The sequence below is a fragment of the Dunckerocampus dactyliophorus genome, chromosome 1 (assembly GCF_027744805.1).
Source record: "Dunckerocampus dactyliophorus isolate RoL2022-P2 chromosome 1, RoL_Ddac_1.1, whole genome shotgun sequence".
Classification (NCBI taxonomy): domain Eukaryota; kingdom Metazoa; phylum Chordata; class Actinopteri; order Syngnathiformes; family Syngnathidae; genus Dunckerocampus; species Dunckerocampus dactyliophorus.
The window spans coordinates 34422349-34443863 of record NC_072819.1 but is presented as its reverse complement, the minus strand read 5'-3'; the positions used below and the strand labels follow the sequence as shown (position 1 = coordinate 34443863).

The 21515-nt window shown below is 41.5% G+C and overlaps 1 protein-coding gene across 7 annotated transcripts in view; it reads left to right on the top strand.

Moving 5' to 3' along the window:
* LOC129177254 (ERC protein 2-like) overlaps positions 1-21515 on the top strand; it is a 204532-nt gene that overhangs the window by 158211 nt on the left and 24806 nt on the right. For all 7 annotated transcript variants that reach the window (XR_008569602.1, XR_008569601.1, XM_054768222.1 and 4 more), the window contains one exon: positions 6668-6731. Coding sequence is in view for 5 of the 7 variants with exons in the window: in XM_054768222.1 (XP_054624197.1) it covers positions 6668-6694 (27 nt within the window). In the remaining 2 variants the exon portion in view is untranslated. The remainder of the gene's footprint in view (positions 1-6667; positions 6732-21515) is intronic.

Sequence of the window (21515 nt, the reverse complement as noted above, 5' to 3'; positions counted from 1 at the left end):
TTAATTACTCTGCTTGTTTTCTTCAGTATTCTCTCTTTTCTCCATTCAGCTATTTATTTTATTTCCCTGTGTCTCTTCTCTCTACTCTTTGAATGTTTTCTTACCTCCCACAGATTACATGGGCAGCCATGCAATCTGTTTCTTTCAATATTTCCGTCATTCTGTTCTCTTTTCTTCTCTTCTTATTTGTTGATTTGCTCATAAATATACATTATGCCCAGCATGTAAGATGTATGCTAGAGGGTTACGTGTATTCAACAATGCCAATCGCAGACTTTAATTTCTCAAGAGTATTTAACATTGTAATTGGAATGTCAAGAAATTAAATAAAATTACAGTAATTAAATAATTGATTAAAATCGCCTGAAAACATGATGGAAAACAATAGTTCCCCAAAGTGTATTGATTAGAAAAAATCAAACCAAAACATAATGCATATCATGGACACGGCATGCATACGCCATATTCCTGATTCTGAATCAGTGTCACTTTAGTTATTGTGTCAATATTGACAAAAAACCAGAAATGATCCAGAAATACTCTGAAGTTCACATCGTGTGTCAATGCAGACGTCAGCTCATTTGCATATACACTTCCTTGATTCACTTTTAGCAACATAGTGTGTGGAATATGCTGTTTACGTTTAATGAGGTGTAACATTTTGTCAGAGTTTGGTCAAAGTACATGTTTTGGATGCAGCAAAATGTCTTTGTTTTTATTTATTGTGCGGTTAATTGATTTATTGATTATCGTGGCAGGCCTAACTGTAGGTGGGAGGATGCTGCCTCTGCTTCTCTCGAGTGCAAACGTGTCTTTGCTTGCTCCTGCTTGCGTTTGTCGCTTCCTGCTTTTTTTCACTTTTAAATCGTTCTACTTTTTCCCCAAGTTTTGCAGAAGATTTAATTTCTTTTTGAATCATTTTTTCATTTTTCCAACATATCTGACGATCCAGCGACTACAACTCTGTCAACATGCCCAGAGGAGTAATCCAAACAAAGTCTCCTTGTGAAAGCTGTCGGATATATCAGCAAGAAATTTCTCTGCTACTAAAAAGGAATTTTGCCTTACAAGCCGAAAAATGACTTCACAAAATATTCCGAGTGGAATCCAGTGGTAAGATGTCCACATTTACCTCCAAAGGAAAGGTTGATGAAACTGGTGCATACAACCCAAATGATACTGTGTGTTTTCCAAGACTCAAAACAGTCTGAAACCTTTAAAAAAGACTTGAATGAACTATTTGAGAGTCTTGAGGTAGTGGCAATACCAACGTTCATCAGTGGACCTCTCCCAAACATCGACAGGAGGATGAACAAATTCAGCTGGCTGCTTCAGCTGAACACATGGCTGTCTAAAGTCCGCACTTCATTGAGAATTTCAATCTCTTCTGGTAAAGTGAGAATCTGTTTAAAGGAAAGGGCCCACACCTGAACAGAGGTGACGACTGATGGATAACCTCCTCCTCCCCAGTCCAAGCAATCTGCCTGGACCAGATCCTGTGCTGCCACCGAGAGATGAGAAGAAGAGTGAGAGAAGAACTCCTGCCTCACCACCCAAGGACCCACCCAGCAAAGGACTCAGCCACAGCAACCACAGCCGCTCCTCCAGAATCTAGACCTCCAGTTTCAGATGCAGCAACTCCTGCCTCACCTTCACCACAGGACGTCTGTGTAGGCTCTCAGTCGTACAGGAGTTGTCCATCGAGGAAAAGGCTTCTTGAGACGTCATCTGTACTTCTGTGTAGAAGGTGTCGGACGTTTCGCTCCTCATCCGAAGAGCTTCGTCAGCAAACTAATAAGTGCTGGTAGCTTAGGCCTTAAATACAGTAAGAGTGGGCGGAATTGGTGTGCCAACACCCTCCTCCTATTGGTTTGTTACACTAAGCCTGGGCGGAGCAGTGGTATAATCCTATCCTGTTATTCACACCTACGATAAAAGGGAAGTGTCGCTCCCTGAATTGGGTATGAACGACTCTGATACTGGCTTGTTAGCATCTATTGTTCTGGCTCGGCCCTGCCTTCACCTCATTTGCAAGACTAAGAGCTGTGGGTTTTGGTCTCAGTAACCTGCTGAACACAGGGTCCAAATTAAACCTCAAACCACCATTCCGATTCAATGATGGGTTCTGTTGTTTGACAAAAATAGCTTCCTTTACTCCTCTTTCAAACCATCTGTTTTCTTTGGCCAAAATCTTAACCTCGCTGTCCTGAAAAGAGTGATTGGTAGCTTTCAGGTGTAGATGTACTGCTGATTGAGGACCACTAGCATTGTCCCTGCGATGTTGATAAAGCCTTTTTTGGAGCATTTGCTTAGTTTCCCCAATGTAGTGCTCTTTGCATTCCTCATCTTTACAGTGGAAACTAAGCAAATGCTCCAAAAAAGGCTTTATCAACATCGCAGGGACAATGCTTAGTTTCCCCAATGTAGTGCTCTTTGCATTCCTCATCTTTACAGTGGAAACTAAGCAAATGCTCCAAAAAAGGCTTTATCAACATCGCAGGGACAATGCTAGTGGTCCTCAATCAGCAGTACATCTACACCTGAAAGCTACCAATCACTCTTTTCAGGACAGCGAGGTTAAGATTTTGGCCAAAGAAAACAGATGGTTTGAAAGAGGAGTAAAGGAAGCTATTTTTGTCAAACAACAGAACCCATCATTGAATCGGAATGGTGGTTTGAGGTTTAATTTGGACCCTGTGTTCAGCAGGTTACTGAGACCAAAACCCACAGCTCTTAGTCTTGCAAATGAGGTGAAGGCAGGGCCGAGCCAGAACAATAGATGCTAACAAGCCAGTATCAGAGTCGTTCATACCCAATTCAGGGAGCGACACTTCCCTTTTATCGTAGGTGTGAATAACAGGATAGGATTATACCACTGCTCCGCCCAGGCTTAGTGTAACAAACCAATAGGAGGAGGGTGTTGGCACACCAATTCCGCCCACTCTTACTGTATTTAAGGCCTAAGCTACCAGCACTTATTAGTTTGCTGACGAAGCTCTTCGGATGAGGAGCGAAACGTCCGACACCTTCTACACAGAAGTACAGATGACGTCTCAAGAAGCCTTTTCCTTCACCACAGGACTGGTACCCACCTGCTGCAGATGGTTCACTACTGTTCTTGTCTCCACCATCACCCATGAGATTTCCTGACCGTCTTGAAAGCTTGGTGAAATTAGAGATTAAAATGGTTCCCCTCACTCCTGACATGGCAAGATCAAGGATTTTATCCTCAAAAAAGAAACGGGCCCCTCTCTCTCCTCAGCCAATTCCATCAACCAAAGCTCCCCCAGCTCGGCCTCCACCACCGTAGCTGTTATTCCCAACAGCACCAATGCTGTTGTCTACGACACTAATGGCCTCTGCGTTGCTAAACCTCATATCAACCAGAGACCCAGAAAGGGAGTGTTTTCGCCAAAAACAATAACTACTGTCAATCCACATCTATTAGTTATGAGACAGTCACTTAGACTGTCTGTTCGAAGCAATCTAATCCACATCCCTTGCAAGAACACAGCGCCGAGTTCAACTCTAGCTAATCTTAAACATGCTGTACTCAATGCCAGGTTATAAGTAATAAATAATTTTTTAGAAATTATTTTATTTTCTTTTACAATCTTGATTTTATGTTTTCAACTGAGACATGGCGCGACAAAAACACAGCTAATGCTGTCCTGATTGAGTCTAGTTCTCCTCATTTCAACTTTCTATCTGAAACACGACAAAACCAGAGGGGTGGGGGTGTTTGTGCCTTATTTAGGAACAATATACTCACCCAAAAATTGTCATTTGGGCTCTTTTCTTCTTTTGAGTATGTGTCATTCAAAATGGTGTTAAAACGGACTTCCATACTTTATATTACCATTTACAAACCACCAGAGATCTGTTTTATTGACGGTTTTACTGAATTACTTTCAGTTGTGTGTTACTTTCAGCCTTGTTGCCAGGCAACTGACAGACTACCTTCTGAAGAACTTCTACATTGACACCTCAGTCCATAAAGGAGGGATCCCAAAGGTCTCTGGATGTTTAGAACACCCAGCTCATCAGGGAAGCAAGGGAGAGTAAGACAAATGCCTACAGATCCATACCCCACAAGCTGGTAGAAGAGGTACTGAACTGGCACCACAAGTTCAGAGGCCTAATCCTTGACTACTATGCCAATTTCAGCCTGAGCGTCTCCTCTGGATAAACAAAGTCTGAATGGTGCAGCCTTGAAAAGGGGATCATCACCCAATGTACCATCTCAGTTATCCTCTTTGCACTCGCCATGAACATGCTGGTGAAGTCCGCAGAAGTTCAGAGTAGGGGGCCACTCACCAAGTCCGGAGTCTGACAGCCACCCATTTGAGCCTTTATGGACGACCTGACGGTGACAACGACATCTGTCCCAGGTTGCAGGTGGATCCTGAATAGCTTTGAAGATGTGATCTCCTGGTAATGACTGAAGTGGTAATGACTGACACATACTTGGACAGGTTTTGTCTTATCAAGTTTTATAACTTGGTCTGTACAATTTCTTCCTCTAACTCCTCAACTTGTTTATTAGATCCTATCTCTACTTGGTTTCTTAAAGATACTGTACCACTGGTTGGCACAGATGTACTCAACAAAATTTGTATGTCTTTAGTGACAGGCTATTTATCATTTAAAGTGGTTCCCTAGATGGCCTTACACTACCCCCCGAGCAGCACAGTTAGATCAGGATTTATCCTTCAATCCCAAAATACAACAAGTGTCAAGAACAGCGTGTTTTCACCTGTGAAATATTAAAAAATAGAAATTTCTTGTTGCTCTGATGCTGAAACACTAGTCCATGCTCTTGTGACCTCCAGGCTGGATTATTGCAACTCACTGCTAATAGGTTGCCCAAGCAAGTCTGTAAAGACCCTCCACCCTGGTCCAAAATGCTGATGTGCCAGTTATAACAGAACCAGGAGAAGAGATCATATTTCCCCTGTACTAACTTGATTTCAGCTCTCAGGCTCCTCTCTTGTGGAACCATCTTCCTCATTCATTATGGGGTGCAGACACCCTCTCTCTATTCAGAAGCAAATTTAAAACTCACCTTTTTACTTCCTAGTTGGGCCTGACCCAGGCATGTCCTGGGTCATCTCTTAATAATGCTGCCATAGGCCTTGACTGCCGGCGGATCTCCCTTGATACACTGAGCTTCCTTTTCCCCTTCTTTGAGTGGAACACTTGTTGTTGCTGTCATCTTGGGACTATTACGATTTTTGATGTGTCCATTGTGGTCTTATCTCTCCCTCGGTCGTTCAACCTCTCTATTCTGTTCTCTCCATCTACCATCTCTACATTGTCTCTCTATCTCAACCCAACCAGTCCAGACAGACAGCCACCCCACAGAGCTTGGGTTCTGTTTGAGGTTTCCTCTCTAGGTCTCACAGGTCTCAAGCAGTTTTTCCTTGCCTCCATCGCTAAGTCCTTGCTAATGTGGGGTTCAGTAGGTTCTATTTAATGTATGAGGAGTGTGGTACTAGACCTAAAGTTCCTAGCGATATCTATATAAATTGAATTGAATTGAATTGAATTGAATTGAACAGGCAGTTACAAGCCTATAGCTTTACCTATATGCCCATATTCTACTGTGATTTGTCAAGGTACAGGTGAAATTTAAGTGGAGGAGACAAGTCCTAGAAGTGCATATAGCCTCTTGAGATGTACTCCAGCTCTTTAGCTCAGCATGAAGTGTGTGTGCTTTGACAGGCATATTGTGTCCATGTTGTACTCATTTAGCCATGCCAGCTCCACTGCCAGATCCTTGGCAGCAGGCCCTAAAGGAAATAGAAAACAGTCTTAAAGTGTTTATCAAAATCTTAATTATACAACCCTTTTTGGGGTTGTTGTTCCTTTTTAAAGTCCTAACATGCTGCTTGCTTTAGATCTGTGAGGACTGTTGACTGTTTGTGTGTAAGTGTGTCTGTCTGTGTGTTTAACCTGCCAGAATGAGTATTTATAGGTCTGGTTTTGTTTACAGGCTGTGTCACACAGCCAGTCACTGCATGCTAACATTTAGCATCTAGCATGTTCTGTTAAAAGGCCACTAGGGTAGCTGCTCTTTGCAGCCCACTGAACCTACCGAGCATGTCGCAACCACTCAACGGCTAAAGTCACAATGGATTCCAACCAAGAGTCTTTATTTTTGTATTTAAAATGTGCATTGCCACAGCATACCAAACGTAATGCCGACAATGCTCTCGTCACACTGTCCAGCAGCTCAAGCTTTCCATTATGATTATGTGCTCTAGCATGGTTTTGTCTGCAAAGTTTCAGCTCTTATGCATATAATGATTTCTTGAGAATCACAATAGAAAGGTAACAAGGGTAGCAAGGAAGTCTGTCCTCACAAGAGGTTAGTAATATTTTTATATGTATCTTCTGTTAATAGCCAAACGGGTGTCAGGTAATTGTGCTCTCAGTTCTGAAAAGTATTTGTCCTTCCAACATAAAACATTTTAACATAACAAGACACTAAGGGTTTATTGGGTTGGTGTTCCACGGGGTGAAGAGGTATAACTAAAGTACCACGACACTTGTAAGAACAATGTAAGATTTGGATTTGTGATGTGTGGAGCATATTTATATTTTGAAATATGCAGTTGTGAAACTATACTCTAACTGTTATGTCTTTCCCTTATTTGTACCACAGGATGATGAAGAGGGGATATGGGCATGATTTGACATCACTGTGGGAACCTTGTATACAGTACAAAGTGAGTACCCATATATTTATGTCTTGTACAGATGTTTTAATGATCATCTACATAACAGGCTTCATTGGGCAAAAGCAATTACTGACCAGGAACATTGGGCGAACCACTGTAACCACACCGTTACCCAACTCTGACAGAAGGGAATAGCACCTGGTTCCTTTTCCCACTGCATAGGAATTTCAGTTGACTGAAGAGTATTCAGAGATATATGGCTGCCTTTCTGTTAAAGGTTCACATACTGCTTGTTTAAAGCTGCTTTCCATTCACTGCCTGTACAGTTATAAAGGTAAGAACTATTGTGTGCTATTAGATCTAAATGCGGCAAGTAGCCTAATGTGGGTGTACCAGGGTCCAGCGGTGATAAAAACGACACGGTGACACAAACCAGAGATGGACAAGTCTGTCTACCCCAAGCCTTACATTTTTTTCAGCCATAGTAAAATTTTATCGCGCTACCCCACCCCGTTGTGTTCCCGTGTGTGGGGTAGTTAATTACAATACAACACTGAACAGTCATGATGTTTTCTTTAAGACTGCAAGCTGAAAAGCATAAAATAAAGAATGCAGAGTCATAAAGGGTAATTCCTGTTGTGGGAGTTTTATATCGAAGCCCCCCATGGACTCAGGATGCCTTTGAACGCAGACCTGCTGAAAGAGGTCTGTTCAAGGAGGGTTATGGTTTGCTTGGAGCTAATATGTGTGTTTAAAACAAAGAGACAGGCAAAAAGAAACAGGGATGAAAAGATACAGGGCTGAGTGGGCCTGAGAAGATGGGTGCCTATGTGTTTGTGGGAACTGGAGGGAAGAGCAGGCCTGGTACAGTCATAGTTTCCAATGACTCTCATTAATTACCCCCAAAAATCTACAGGTGGACCATCACAAGCGGATTGTCTCTCTAACCTCACTGACTTAGTTGTTGTGCACTTTGCCCTAACGCTGCTTTTAGGATTAGCAGTCTATTAGAGTGTGTTGGTTGCAGATTGTTATTAGTCTACTCTGTAGCCATGGTTTTGTTTTTTTCTTAAATGTCTGTGTGAGTGTGAGTATTACCAAGCACTACGTACAGTACCGGTACAGCCCATGTATCCTATAATGTACTCCATATGTGCCAAGAAGGCAGTAATGTCATGATTCACAGTCATAAAGGACCACACTGCTCCTATTCTCCCTCTTTCCATCTCTCCATCTTTTTTCCATCCTGTTCTTTCCACCTCCAAATTTTGCTTGCACTGCTCTAAATGTATATTCCTTCAAGGTAAACCTAGGCCTCCTGACTGGCCTACTGCTTCGGTATCTTGAATCAGATATGCCATTGTTGTGTGTACACATGTGTGTGCTTTAATGTGTGTGTGTATTGGTTCTTCTTATCCCAGTCTAATACAATAAGCCAGGCACATTAGCCTTTAGCGCAGAGTGGTGTTGTGGCTAGTGATATCAATGCAGCTCATCTATCCACTGCTGTTATTTTGGCAGTGCACAACGCGAGCACAGCTAACGTGTATTAGCCACCCTTTATGGGAGAACAGATGGGAGCTATTTAGTGGTGTGTAGCTACAGCGCAATAAGGCCAGACCTAATCCCCATATCCTGTCCCTGAGTGAGCCCTCCTTAATATGAACAAACAGAGATGACAGCACAGATAGCCAAATAGACAGACAAATAGCTCGAGGTCTGTGGTCTGTGCGGCCATTACAGTCCGCGCAGGTATTCATGCATTATTTGACCGATGTTGCCTCGGCTCCCAATGTGAGGCTACGCTTTGATTTCGACATGAGGATATTTTAATTGCCAAGGTTGTTTTCAACATCCAGGTATAAATGTGGATGTTTGTCATCAGGAACGCTGGACGGTGATTGGTTTGTTGGTTGCGAATGCCCTGCTGTCGATTACAGGGTTTTGTTTACCCTCTTGGCCTCCCAGACACCCCTCTCCTTTAATGAAATAAGAATGTCCTTTTGAGCTGAGAGCACACTGGAGGGGGGTTGGAGGGAAAAAGTGAGAGACAACTTGGGGCCAAAAAGTGAAGCAGTGTGGGGGGAAGAGGTCCACTGGAAACATTATGCTTTTATCCCACCGTGAAGTTATTTGTACTGAATGGAGCGAAAAGAAGCTGAGAGGCTTTCCTGTTGGGGACAGAAACATATTGTATGTGTGTGTGTGGGAAGCAGTGAGGGTTTGTTCCGGCTAAAACAAGTCAGAAGATGGCTTTCATTTGCCCATGCTGTGTTTGTAATGAATGCAGCATTTGTGTGTCCACATTGTGTACATCTGTAAGTATTCCACTCATGTGTGTGCAGAAGAAAGGCTGCAAATGGTGTTCAGTGGGAAAGTGACTGTCAGTGCTGTTTAATATTCTGGAATGCACCTTCGTTGGTTTCAAGGAAATTGTTTTGCTCGTCTTAAGCCTGAAACTGATTGGCTCAACTGTGTCCAAGAGCTCCTAGCTATCAAAACTGACCTCAGAGTCAACGAGTCAATCAACAGAACCTGGTAAGAGACAAGCATCATTGTCTCTTTTGCCTCTTTCCCACAGAAATCCTGCAGGTCAGAAATATGATGCATTTAACTTTTATACACAACCTAGTCAACCAGGATATTGCCGTAGCTTTTCAACAGCGATACAGCATCCCTGAATCAGGTAATTATTACATGGGGTGCTGAGGGCTGTGTTTTTTGATTTGCATTCAATAGTGTTATCCACTCTGTTTTTCTTAATAAGCTAACTCATTTTAAACTTTCAAGCCAGACACTTAATGGCTGCATTTGTACTTGGTTGACCTCTCTCTGCATCAGTATTATGAAACAAATGATCATCTCAAATGTGTATTATGTGATGGCGCATTTGGACGCCTTTGATTTTAAATGATTTCCCCACAGTCTGTGATGAGGTGAAGACAATGTATGCTGATGACAGTACTGTTCACATATGGAAAACATGCAGATGAAGTTGCAACCAAATTATCCAGGGCTATGGACAGAGTAGCAGAGTGTCTCATTCAATCACACCTTACACTGACACAGAAAAAAAAAAACACGTAAAAAAAAAAGGCTCATAAACTGAAGCACATCTATAACGTCCGGCATATCAGAAACTCTCAGCCGCCACATTTGCATGTTATGATTTTTTTCTTATATGAGATACAGTATTATATGGCATGCCGGACAAGCACTGAGAAAAAACCAAGACGGTACCATTGTACAAACATCTCTCTACAGTAAATATAACATACTCATCTTTTCTTACATATGTTTGGTTTATTAAATAATTCATAATGTTGCGCCATTCCCGACTTCTGCTCAATCTGCTTTTTCTATTAAAATGTGCAAGAGTGGAATAAGCTTTCTATTAGGGATGAGCGAGTACACCACTATCTGTATCTGTAACTGTTCACCCATCTAAATTATCTGTATCCATAGCTGTACTCTAGAGTGGGTGGGCATAGACTGGGAGTGGGCGTGGTTTAACCGGAAATGGTTGTGGCTTAAATCTGTAAGTTATTTTAAGTCTGAAATTGACATGGATTGATCAGATGTTGCTATATTTGTCGTTTATTATTCAGCTATATGTCTACGTCTAAGTGTATAAGTGATTTGAAAGGCTTTATTATTTAATTATTTTTAATGATGTCAAGTTGGTGATTCATGCAAACATCCAGTGATGGCAAACAGGGAAATAATCTGGCAGCCTTGTTCACTGTAGTTTTCTCAAAAGCACCGCGTTCAGTACTATAAGCAAAGTTTTCCAACTGACTTTATATCACCAGCCAAATTAGAAGCAAGTATTTGAAAAAAAAAATAAATAAACACTGGCAGTGACCAACTCAACATGAGCCGTTTACAGCGCCGTCTTGTCAAATGCACCGTATACATAACAAAACAAGTTTACCAAGTACCTTTAGATAGGAGCTGAGCTGAGGAAAAAAAAACGTTCGGAGTGGAGGCAGTGACCAACGCGACATGAGCCGTTTTCAACTCTGTCTTGTCAAATGCACCGCGTACTCCTCTCTCTGGCTAGAGAGTCTGTCTAGGGAGGGGCGGTCACTGTGTGTGACGCTGTGGCCAATCACAGAGCATGAAGAGTGAATACATAAGTAGTTACCTGTTGAGGATTTTCCTTCATCATAATTACAGATAATGACAAGCTCATGCTCATGCTCGTACTTGGCAAAAATGCATTATCCGTAAGGGGGATGAGCCGGATACCGGATACTTATCTAAAACGAGTATCCGGCTCATCCCCCTACTTTCTATACACTTGACGTGACAAATTACAATAACCTTTTCTTGGAGAAGAACGGTTACTGAGCAACTAGTGGCATTGATACAAACAATAAGCTCTAAGTGTAGGCTTTTAATCGAACTTTACATTTGAATTAAAATCATATTTAATTAAAGTTTTAAGACATTTTATCAGTGGAGGGCAGTACATTTTGTACCTTGGTCTTCAGTGGAGACTTAAGTGTACCAGTCCACCTCTTAACCACCACCATTACGTCACAATTATACAAACCATCAATAATATACAAAAACTAGAAAAAAAACATAAGAATGCGTGGAATTACATAACTGGAAATGAATACCATTATTACTAAAGCAACAAACCTATTTAACTCTTTAATTTCCCTTTCCCAAACCCTTTCTTTCTTCAAATACTTCGTCTCTTAACTCCAATTTCCAAACCGCGACGCTACAACATCATCTGGAACAGTTCAGAATCAATATTTGTCTAATAAGATGACAAAAACATTAACACAAATGAAACAAAATATATCACACTCACCACTTATTTGTAAGACCTGGTCTGGAATACTTAGCAGTCATTTACTATGCCTGCCTGTAACTAGCAGCTCGTAAACCATATTTTAGCTCGCAGTTCAAAGCAAAAAATCAGCCGAGTGATGGCTCGCATCTAAAAAACATTTGTTAGTAGGGAAACTCATATGCCAAGATAGCACTGTATAAAAGATACGTATCAACTCAACTCACAATGACAGTAGATACAAATAACTTTGGTGTTGTCGAGAGAGCTATCTGCCAGGGATTTGAAGCTAAATTTACCATTCAAAATACCCTTTTCTTTGTCATTTCTGCTCAATATTTGTTCCCGCTTGTGGCTCCACATCAACTGCCACACCGCTGCGTTTCCTCAAGCTACGGTGTGGGCCGAGGAGAGTCAAATAGGATGTGCGCATGTTAATTGGGTGTAAAAAAAAATGTTCAAGGGAATTCCTGTTAACTCATTATTAACGTGTTAACTCTGACAGCCCTCATATTAACTCACCTATTTGTTCATATAATTTACACAGAGCGATGAACAATATCGTGTCTGTCTGTGGGTCAGTTAGTTGGCCCTGTAAGGCGAATCTGAAATCTGATTGGTTAAAGAAACAACCCCATTACTGCCCTGTATCCATCCATCCATTCATTTTCTATGCCGCTTATCCTAATTAGGGCCGTGGGGGTATGCTGGAGCCTTATCCCAACTGACTTTGGGCATACCAATGGACAATTTAGAGTCACCGATTAACCTAACATGCATGTTTTTGGGAGGAAACCCACGCACGTACGGGGAGAACATGCAAACTCCACAAAGATATGCCCAACGGAGATTCGAACCAAGGTCTTCCCCATCTCCTGACTGTGTGGCCAACATGCTACCCACTCGGCCACTGTGCGGCCCACCTGAAATTTAATTGTACAAAAAAATCTAGCATACACATACACTGCTGAAATCAGTGTAACCAAGACACATGCTACGAAATGAATATAACATAACAAATTAGTACAATTTCATGAAACAAATACTAGAATTTATGTTGTAAAAGTAGGTCAATGCTTCTGACAATGTTTAGGCCAGCGGAGAAGGCTTTGCTGGCCCTGACGGCACACCACTGCATTTTATTTTTTGTAGATTCTTTAGTAGAAGCTCTTTATGAAGTGCACGCTTTAGCTTTGGCACTTTATACATTATGCACAGGCATTTTGTAGACAGTGCATCGTTACCTGCCTGTTACTCAGTAAGACGTTATGAGATTAAATATAAATTAATGTGACAGCTTGTGTATAATGTGTGTATTCTATATACCGTTGCTACCCATTGCATCGTCTTGTAAAAGATCTGAATAGGAGTGTATGTCATTGTATATGTTGTCATTTTATTCTGTATTACGTGATCACTTGTGCTATCTGTCAGGACTACGGAGTATGACTGGACTGGTTACTATGAAATGTGTTTTAAGGACTACAGCTGGAAATTAGCTGTCAATAATGTATTTAGCAATAATGTAAAACGCACTTTGTTGATAAACTAATACAAAATAAAAGTAGATGTGTGACTATGTGGGCCGCACGGTGGTCTAGTGGTTAGCACATTGGCCAATACAGGAACAGCCTGGAGATCGGGAAGACCTGGGTTTGATTCTCCCCTGGGCATTTCTGTGTGGAGTTTGCATGTTCTCCCCGTGTGCGCGTGGGTTTTCTCCGGGCACTCCGGCTTCATAATTAATTTTAATTGGCGACTCTAAATTGCCCATAGGTATGAATGTGAGTGTGAATGGTTGTTTGTCTATATGTGCCCTGCGATTGGCTGGCGACCAGTCCAGGGTGTACCCCGCCTGTCGCCCGAAGTCAGCTGGGATAGGCTCCAGCATGCCCCCGCGACCCTAATGAGGAAGAAGTGGTATAGAAAATGGATGGATGGATGGTGTGACTATGTCAGCCAATGCTTGTCAGACAGCTTTTAAGGTAACGTGTAGTGCAAAAGAAGTGAGTCTCAGATGTTAAACTTTACACCCCTGTTTTCCGCTATTCCTCTGTTACAGCTCTGATACTACCTCCCTAGCCGGATACTTGCTAGGTCAGTGCTGTTTATATAGAAAAGCAACATGAGAAAATCCTGTCTTTTACAGTAATTGTGAATGCGGCATGGTACAATGGCTTTACATATGAGTGGTACCCACAGAGACTTCTTCACATCAAAAAGTCAGTACATGACACATGGCAGTGCTCTTTGCTGGAGATGGCATGTGGTGATATTGTATATAGCAAGAAAGTTGTTTGTCAGTTTTGGGGGGGGGGTCAAATAAATCCTGGATGCTTTACAACCCTAGATAGTTCCAGTCCCGTGTGCAACCACAAGTATATGTGTGAGTGACATGTTTTTAAGAAAATCACAGACTTGTGAGACCATTGCTCATTTTCTGTTTCCAAGAATTACTCTTGAGTTATTATCTTAACCATGACAATCAGTCACGCAGCCTTAAAAGTAAGAAATAACTTAAACCCAAGCCTCAGTGGTATGTAATACTAACCAAGTGTTTTTCACATTTTTCTGAAGACTAATTTCCTTTGTTTGGAGGGTGAAGTACTTCCAGATCTATGACAGCATCATAGTTGTAAGCATAGGCAAGTGTCCATTTTTGATGACATGGGAAGGACAACAGACTATGATCCGTTGTCAAAAGGCTGCCTGCCAGGTACGTCCTCATTTCAGTCTGGAGTTTTGTCTCAAACAAGAACTGATAAGGAACCTCCGGTCAGCCTCCTACTTAGGCAACAGAAAGAGGTTTTAAAGAGTGTATATCTTTTTAAATGACAATGTCTACTCAGTGTTAGGAAATAAATCACTATACATTTTCTCAAATATAGGTTGAGGTTCTTGTGCTCTACTTACGCTTAAGTATAACGATGCCATGCAAATTTATTGTTAGACTCCACCAAAGTTCATAGAGGTTTATGGAGGTACCTGTATTTTTATTTTTGTTTTTGTTTTTTTTAGTTCCACAACCAATTAACACATTAGAGAGCATAATGACAATGAGCTCAGATACCTGCATCCTTCTTGTTAGGTTAGTTGGAGAGTCCAAGGTCGTGGATATTTTCAAAAACGCACATATGCCCCTCTGTGTTGTCAAAAAAATGTCCATCCACACGGTGACGTTTTAAAACTAATTCTGTCCACACAAATACGTATTCACAGGCTGCCATGTGCATGCCAAAGTAATGGTGGCGCCGCTACCTGGACTGTTAAGGCAATTTCAGCCAATGAGAACCGTCAATGACGTCATTTCCGTAGACTCACAACAACAAATATGGCGATTCACAGAAGATACATGTGGACCGCTAGCAAAGTAGCATTACTTTTCAGTGTTAGTTTTGGCATATATTTACTCTTATACACACAAAAAGTGTGTATAAAAAAAGTTTCATGGCAAAAGTTTCAGTAAGCTTAAAAGCAGCAATGTTATGTTTACCATTGCACATATTAAATTATACTTACCTAATGTGGAAATAATGGCACATAATTGTTACGTCATCTTTCGGCAACAAGCGAAAAGCTCCGTCTTAGCCGTCCACATGCATACACTGAAGCCGGAGTTTTCCAAAAGTGCCGTTTTTAAAAATCCGTATCATAAGTCTAAATGGTTTTCTGTCTCTATCACAACCAGTGATTGACTGGTGATATCTTCAGATATCTTCAAGGTGTACGTCTTCTCTCACCCAGTGGGGATAGGCTAAAGCCCACCCCACCCTCTGCAATCCTGCAAACAATAAGTGGTATAGTGTGAAAATAGGGGCAGGATGTTTGCTATTCTATTCAAAAAATCGAATGTAATCTTTTAATTATTTATGAATGAAATTGCTCAAAATCATACTCATGCATGTTATAAGGTGTAAGGTAGGTGTACAAAATGGAACAATCGAGTTGATTTGTCATTGTCACTCTGGGAAGCTGGAGACAGACAAGACCCAGAGGTTTCCTCTTCAGGACAGAGGTGGAGGTGGTGGAGGAAGGACGGGCTGGCAATGTTAGGAGACAGGCAGGTTTACTCCTGTTGTTTGTGGCTCTTGCAGTTCAGTAAATACAAGGAGGCTAAAACGCTGATGTGTGTGGCTGTTAAGGCTGTGTGTCCGAGTAAGCACCTTTTATTCCACCCACAACGCTTATTACACACGCTGAGACACATCCACAGACAAGCCCTGCAAATGTGCAGAAAGGAAGAGATTTATTACTCCTCTATGATCACAAGTATGTCTTACTTGCTTGTGCTCATCAGACTGTGTATCCTTGTGTGGTTCCACCATGGAGGGCCTTGAGCACCAGTCTCAGCCTTTGACATAAACTCACAAAAGTAGAGTTAGCCAAACTCCTGTACTAAAAAAATGCACAAATCTTGCTTTTGTAAGCATTTAAACTTACCAACAATTATTTTGTTCCAAGGGTATGCCACTAAATGCTGCCTAAATTGGTTTCTTTTATTTGTAAAGCCCCGTCTCTGGTGAACTACTGGTTCACACGCTCATGTTGAAAAATGTTTCAATGACTGGATACAATATTAAATTCAGTATGGGTTCGCATATGTTTGACATATTTCTTGCCAAAGCTCCATCACTGTTTTATGTATGTGAAATATTTGTACTGAACCACTGAACGCCAGCTCTGTCTGTCAGGGCATGCCACCTGTGATTCAGTCAGTCTGTAAAATCTTTCATTTGCGCTCAGTGTAAAACAAGCTCAGCCAACCCCAAGTCATAAATCTATACCTAAAGTGCTTCTCCCCTTCCTTTTTCTCTTTGTGTTTTAATCTTGATACAGACTCACTCTTTAAGCATTTTTCCTGGCTTACGAGTGCAGAATTCAAACTCAGTGGTGTTGAGTCCAATATTGATTACATACCTTTCTGAGCTCTTACTATGCTGCTGGTTGCGTCCGTGTGAGTGCGAGTGCAAGTGTGAGTATGAGTGCCTTTGCGAAAGCGAGATAAAAAATGAGAAGACGATCGATCAATAAACTCTGGCTGGATTACAAGTGTGTTTTGCAAGCTTATGGAGAAAGCTGCATACAAAACCCTACCCTAAGGATATCCTCACACCTGTGGAGGCGTGTTTTTGTGTGTGTGTGTGTGTGTGTGTGTGTGTGCATATCCATGGTGGGGTGACAGAGAGCAAACTCATTGTGCAAAATAGAACGTTCAGTGGAATGGTGTGAGGGTCAGCCGGATTACATCCCAAAGGGAAAGTCTGAGCCTCGACAAAGGGCCACTGATGGATGGAGGGAAAGGGATGTAGTGGCAAAAAAAGGAAGAAAAAAAAGCAATCAGAGCCTTTTTCACTTTGAACCTGTTTTCCTGAGACATGCTGTGTTCCCCTTCCTTGCCGCTCTTCACTAACACATGCAACTAAAAGCACTAAAAATACCAAACAGCTTCAGGTCTCGACTAAGACCTCTGTTTTGAGCATCCAGAAAGACCCCCTCCGGCTGCAAGCATTAGATGTGGCCCCTACTTGAAGCCAGCTGGAGATATTGTAATTATTGTAAGTCTGGGGGGGAGGGGTTCTGCCACAAACTGGAAGACTCACACCTGCTAGCTTTAATAAACGTGACCTTTGATCATTACTAATATCACAGAACCCATTCACATAAGGTATGTCACACCACAGCAGCAGACACATATGCTTACATACACACTTATGACTTCCTATTAAAAAGTGACTATTTTTGATCAAGTTTGACACCCAAGGAAGTCATATGTCATACAAAAGAACAGAAATTGTTCATCTTGTAATTTCTAAAGAAATGTGACTATTTTCTTTCCTTTTCCCACAAAAGTCAGTGTTACTATCGGACTCTTCTTATAGAATTGGAGAGGAAAGCGAACAGAAATTTTTCCGGCTTGTCTCCTCCTAAAAGTCATTCAAGTGCAGAGTCAGCAGTGTTCACAGCTCAGGCTGCCTCGCTCTCATAACATCAGCAACCCTTGGACTGCCACTCAACATTAGAGCTGGACCACTAATTAGGCCCCATATAACAGTGGGTTGTAGTTTATTTCTCACGCTAGTCTGACACTTTCCCAAAGGTCATTCGTATGTAGGAAGCTTGTAAAAAGTTAAGGTGCTGTGTTGCAACACACCTCCATAATGGATGTGGCATTAGTTATGATAGCCCTCTTTTCCTCAAGAGAAGCTCTGATGTGGTGTCAGTGACCTTTTTCAAAGGTGCAAAATCTTTGATGAAATTGGGCTTCAAAAAGCAAAAGTAGGTCACCGGCCTGTTGCTGCAGGGATCACATATGACAAGGCCTGTAAAATGTTTTAAGGCCCTAATTCTTAAGGCTGCAGAATAAACTTCTCATTTGGGCCTGAAACTGAAGACGTTTATAAGCCCTTGAACCTTTATAAAAGTAGTTCTAAGAGGGCTCAGCTTGTTTGGGTGTTGTTTTCAGCCAGATGGTGCACTGCCTTGCCACAAAAAAGTCCCACATTCTAATATTTCTTTGGTCCCATTTTTGCACATGGTCACACAAACTAACCATGACTAGACACTACAGTTGCCCGAACACCTGCGGTAATACAAATGTGACGTTTACCAAATGACCTATTACCATAACATATTGCTGCAGTTTAAACCTTAAGTGGGAGAGGAGCGAATTGCTGACTAGAAGACATTGCTTTGGCCATTATGGTCAGTTATTAACAAATTCACAAGGAAGAGCCAAAAGGAGACAAAAAAAAGGTTTGCGGTGTGTCCACGTTGTGTTCATGACTAGTTTAGTTTTGGAAATTATGTGTCACGCTGCGGTAGAAACTGTCGAGTATTTGACCCCCGGTATGCAGAGATGAGGCAGCGGCGACAGATGAAAAGACTCGATAGGAGTTAACAAAAAGTTCAGGTAAGTAAAAGGTTCAGGTAATTGTACCAACTTGGAAACTAAGAGCATGGAAAGCGCTGACAGTCACAGTAAGAACAATGAACCAGCGTCGTGCGTCTGTCGACGCTGGTCCTTTAAACTCCACTGATTGTAATTCCTCGCACCTGCGCGGCCACCAGGCTTGACGCCGCTGCCACTTCCTCCCCGGAGAAGGTACGACCCTCCAAAATAAGAGTGTAGGACAGGAAGCACTAGCTCCTGTCCAGCGAAACGTGACATTATGCATGCCACAAATTTTGAAGATTTCAGAATTTTCTTTGCACACTGGCACGCAGCCCCGCACAGTTTACACATACTTCACACCTGTTTACAACCAATTTGCTCACTGGCATGCAAAATTGAATACCACTGAGAGGACAAAATGCACGCAAGAGTAAACTATGCTTTGTACTCACATGCAGATTGACACTTTTTCCTCCAATAAGCCTCAGTGGTAAGTGGTGTTGTTCAAGCTGCTTAATATCAGTCTTTGAGCTGTCTTTGGATTGTGTGTACAGAAATTATTTCACATTGTCATTCACTGAAGCATAGCAAGGAGTTTTTCTGTTGATATTGATTTTGATATTTCCTTGAAAATGAATTATATCTATTCAGGATATAAAAAGGTATTTGACAGTTCCTAATGAAAATGCTGACGCTATATCTCTTGCCTTTCCACAAAATCATATATATCCTCCGTGGTTGTTTTTAAAATACAGAGATAATCACTCCATCAGTTAGGGTTACGTAATTTGTTACCTTTGCAACCATAGTAATTTCTCCATTAACTAATCATTTGCTTAGCTAAATCAAGATCGTGACTTTTTTTACTTTTACAAAGCAGTGTATTTTGCAGCGTCACCCCAAAACAAGTCATATTCATGCATATTATCCCAAAATTGAATCAAACACACGTGAAGTGTATCTCTGAATTCATTAGTGCAATTTTGCACATCTGAGGACTAATATTGTTGAATATCATAGAATTGTCACACGTACACGTACCTACAGGGACATTCATTGCAAGATTAAATAAAGCCCATAAAAAACCTTTCTCAGTTTTCACAGCATACAAGTCAGTCAGCGAGCTAGCACTAACTTGTTTGCATTCACACACTCACAAATCACCCGTTTTGCTTAGCATATCATCAGACCTCCTGAGCATATCTCCACAAATGGGCCTGTCTATAATAGACACACACATTCACATTTTGTATACAAGGACAGTGGTTGGCACCACCAGGGTTGTGGGTTTAAATCTTTTCATGCTGTGTCTATGCTTTCAGGAGTTCTGTGCAAATGCTGCAGCTTGCTTTCCCATTCCAAATGTTGGGTAATTAAGAACTCTAAATTGCAATTATGTTTGAATAAATGCCTCTCTCTACTGTATGTGTCACCCCTTTTATTGTTTGGTGATGAGCTCAGGGTATCCCCAACTATTATCCCACAGTACTGAACAGGATTGTTAGTGTAGGAAACGAATGGATGGATATTAACATAGTTGATGTCTAAAAGCTAAAGATAGGTGTAAAATATGAAAATGGTTCAGACTATGCTTCATATTTTTTGTGCGTGCCCCGAGGGTTTAGGTGAAAGCATCGCAAGTAAATTGGAATGTGTTCAGATTGGAATAGATTATTTTTCTTTTTATTTGTTTTTGTAATTAGTAGTTTATCCCCAGGCTTCTACTTTTGTAGTTTGCTTTAAATCATTGCACTCCTGTCGCTGCCTCTCAGGTTCACCCCATTTCCTTTCTTCGCTCACTCGCTGCTAACTCACTAACTTGCATAGTTCCACTGGCTGTGTGTTTGATGTAAGTCTAAAACAGAAACAGCAGGTTTGTGTTTGTGGAGATTGCTGCCTGATGCTAAGAGTTCAATTCAATGCAGTCCAACATCAACCACAGTGTATGCAAAATATGCTACTATAGTGTACTCAATATATTACTTCCTCCAAAAATTAGACATATGGCGGGCGGACAACCTAAAAATATGAAAAAATATAGATATGTAATACCACCCTATCTTGCTGCATGTCTCAGGGGAGCAAAAGCTGGCATGGCAGACTAAAACCTATAGGGTAGTCATCAATAGGTACCATTGTGGCGCAGTATTCCACTCCAATATCCTAACCAGCCCTGGTTTCGCCTGTCAGAGTGTATCCGCTGCAAAGCTTCGTTCCTGCAGCTATGCATAATCCACTGCTGGGTGGTCCTCCTCCTCCCCCACTCACGTCAGAATATCATCACACACATAGTGGTGTCAGGCTCAAGATCGTCAGTTATGTTGATAGTCAGTTACAAGGTTCCCTAAAAGAAAAGAGTAAGAAAGCCATTTGTGGATGTTTTGAGGTATTGAGCAAGGGCTACTTTTTTTAATAAAGAATTTTCATGCTCATTTGTACTCAATTCCAGATGGTTAAGTGGTGTCTGTCCCATACAAAAGGATCAAGCCTACTAATTGTTAATGACGTGATCGAGGTTGGCCAAGGGAGTTTATGTCAAAGGCCAAAATAGTTTTCATATTTTTCAACTGGATGTATTTTTGAAGTTGTAGTAATAACCCTAAAGACTTTTGAGGATATCAGATGGAGAGTAAAGGCACAATCAGTACTAAATGCATTTACAATATGAGAGTGGTAGAAATGCGGCATGTCTTCAAATGTCTGGGGAGGAGGGGGTTAACATCAATGAACATTAGATTTGGAAGGATTTACGTAGCTGTGGTTAAAGGTTACGTCACGTGTCAGCAATCATCCTGATTTCTCTGCCTACTAATCAGTGATTGACTTCTGTACACTTACTGTATCTCTACTGTTTCTTTCTGTTCTGTACTTTTACATTCTTGACTGTATCCCTTTGGTCTTGATAAAAACACAGCCTTGCCTGGCTTGTCGGACTCCCATGCACATGCAGACGCAGCACATGTTCTCCATAACAGAAACCCAATAGACAGACAGGTAGTACAGGAGTGAAGCTGTCAGAGGCTTGGCGTTCTCCCCATCTGAGGGGATGGGAATGGAGGACAATGTAAACACTCTGTCACACACATAAACAAGCCCCCACTCAGGTTTCACTGCACAGTTAAGGAACGCTCAC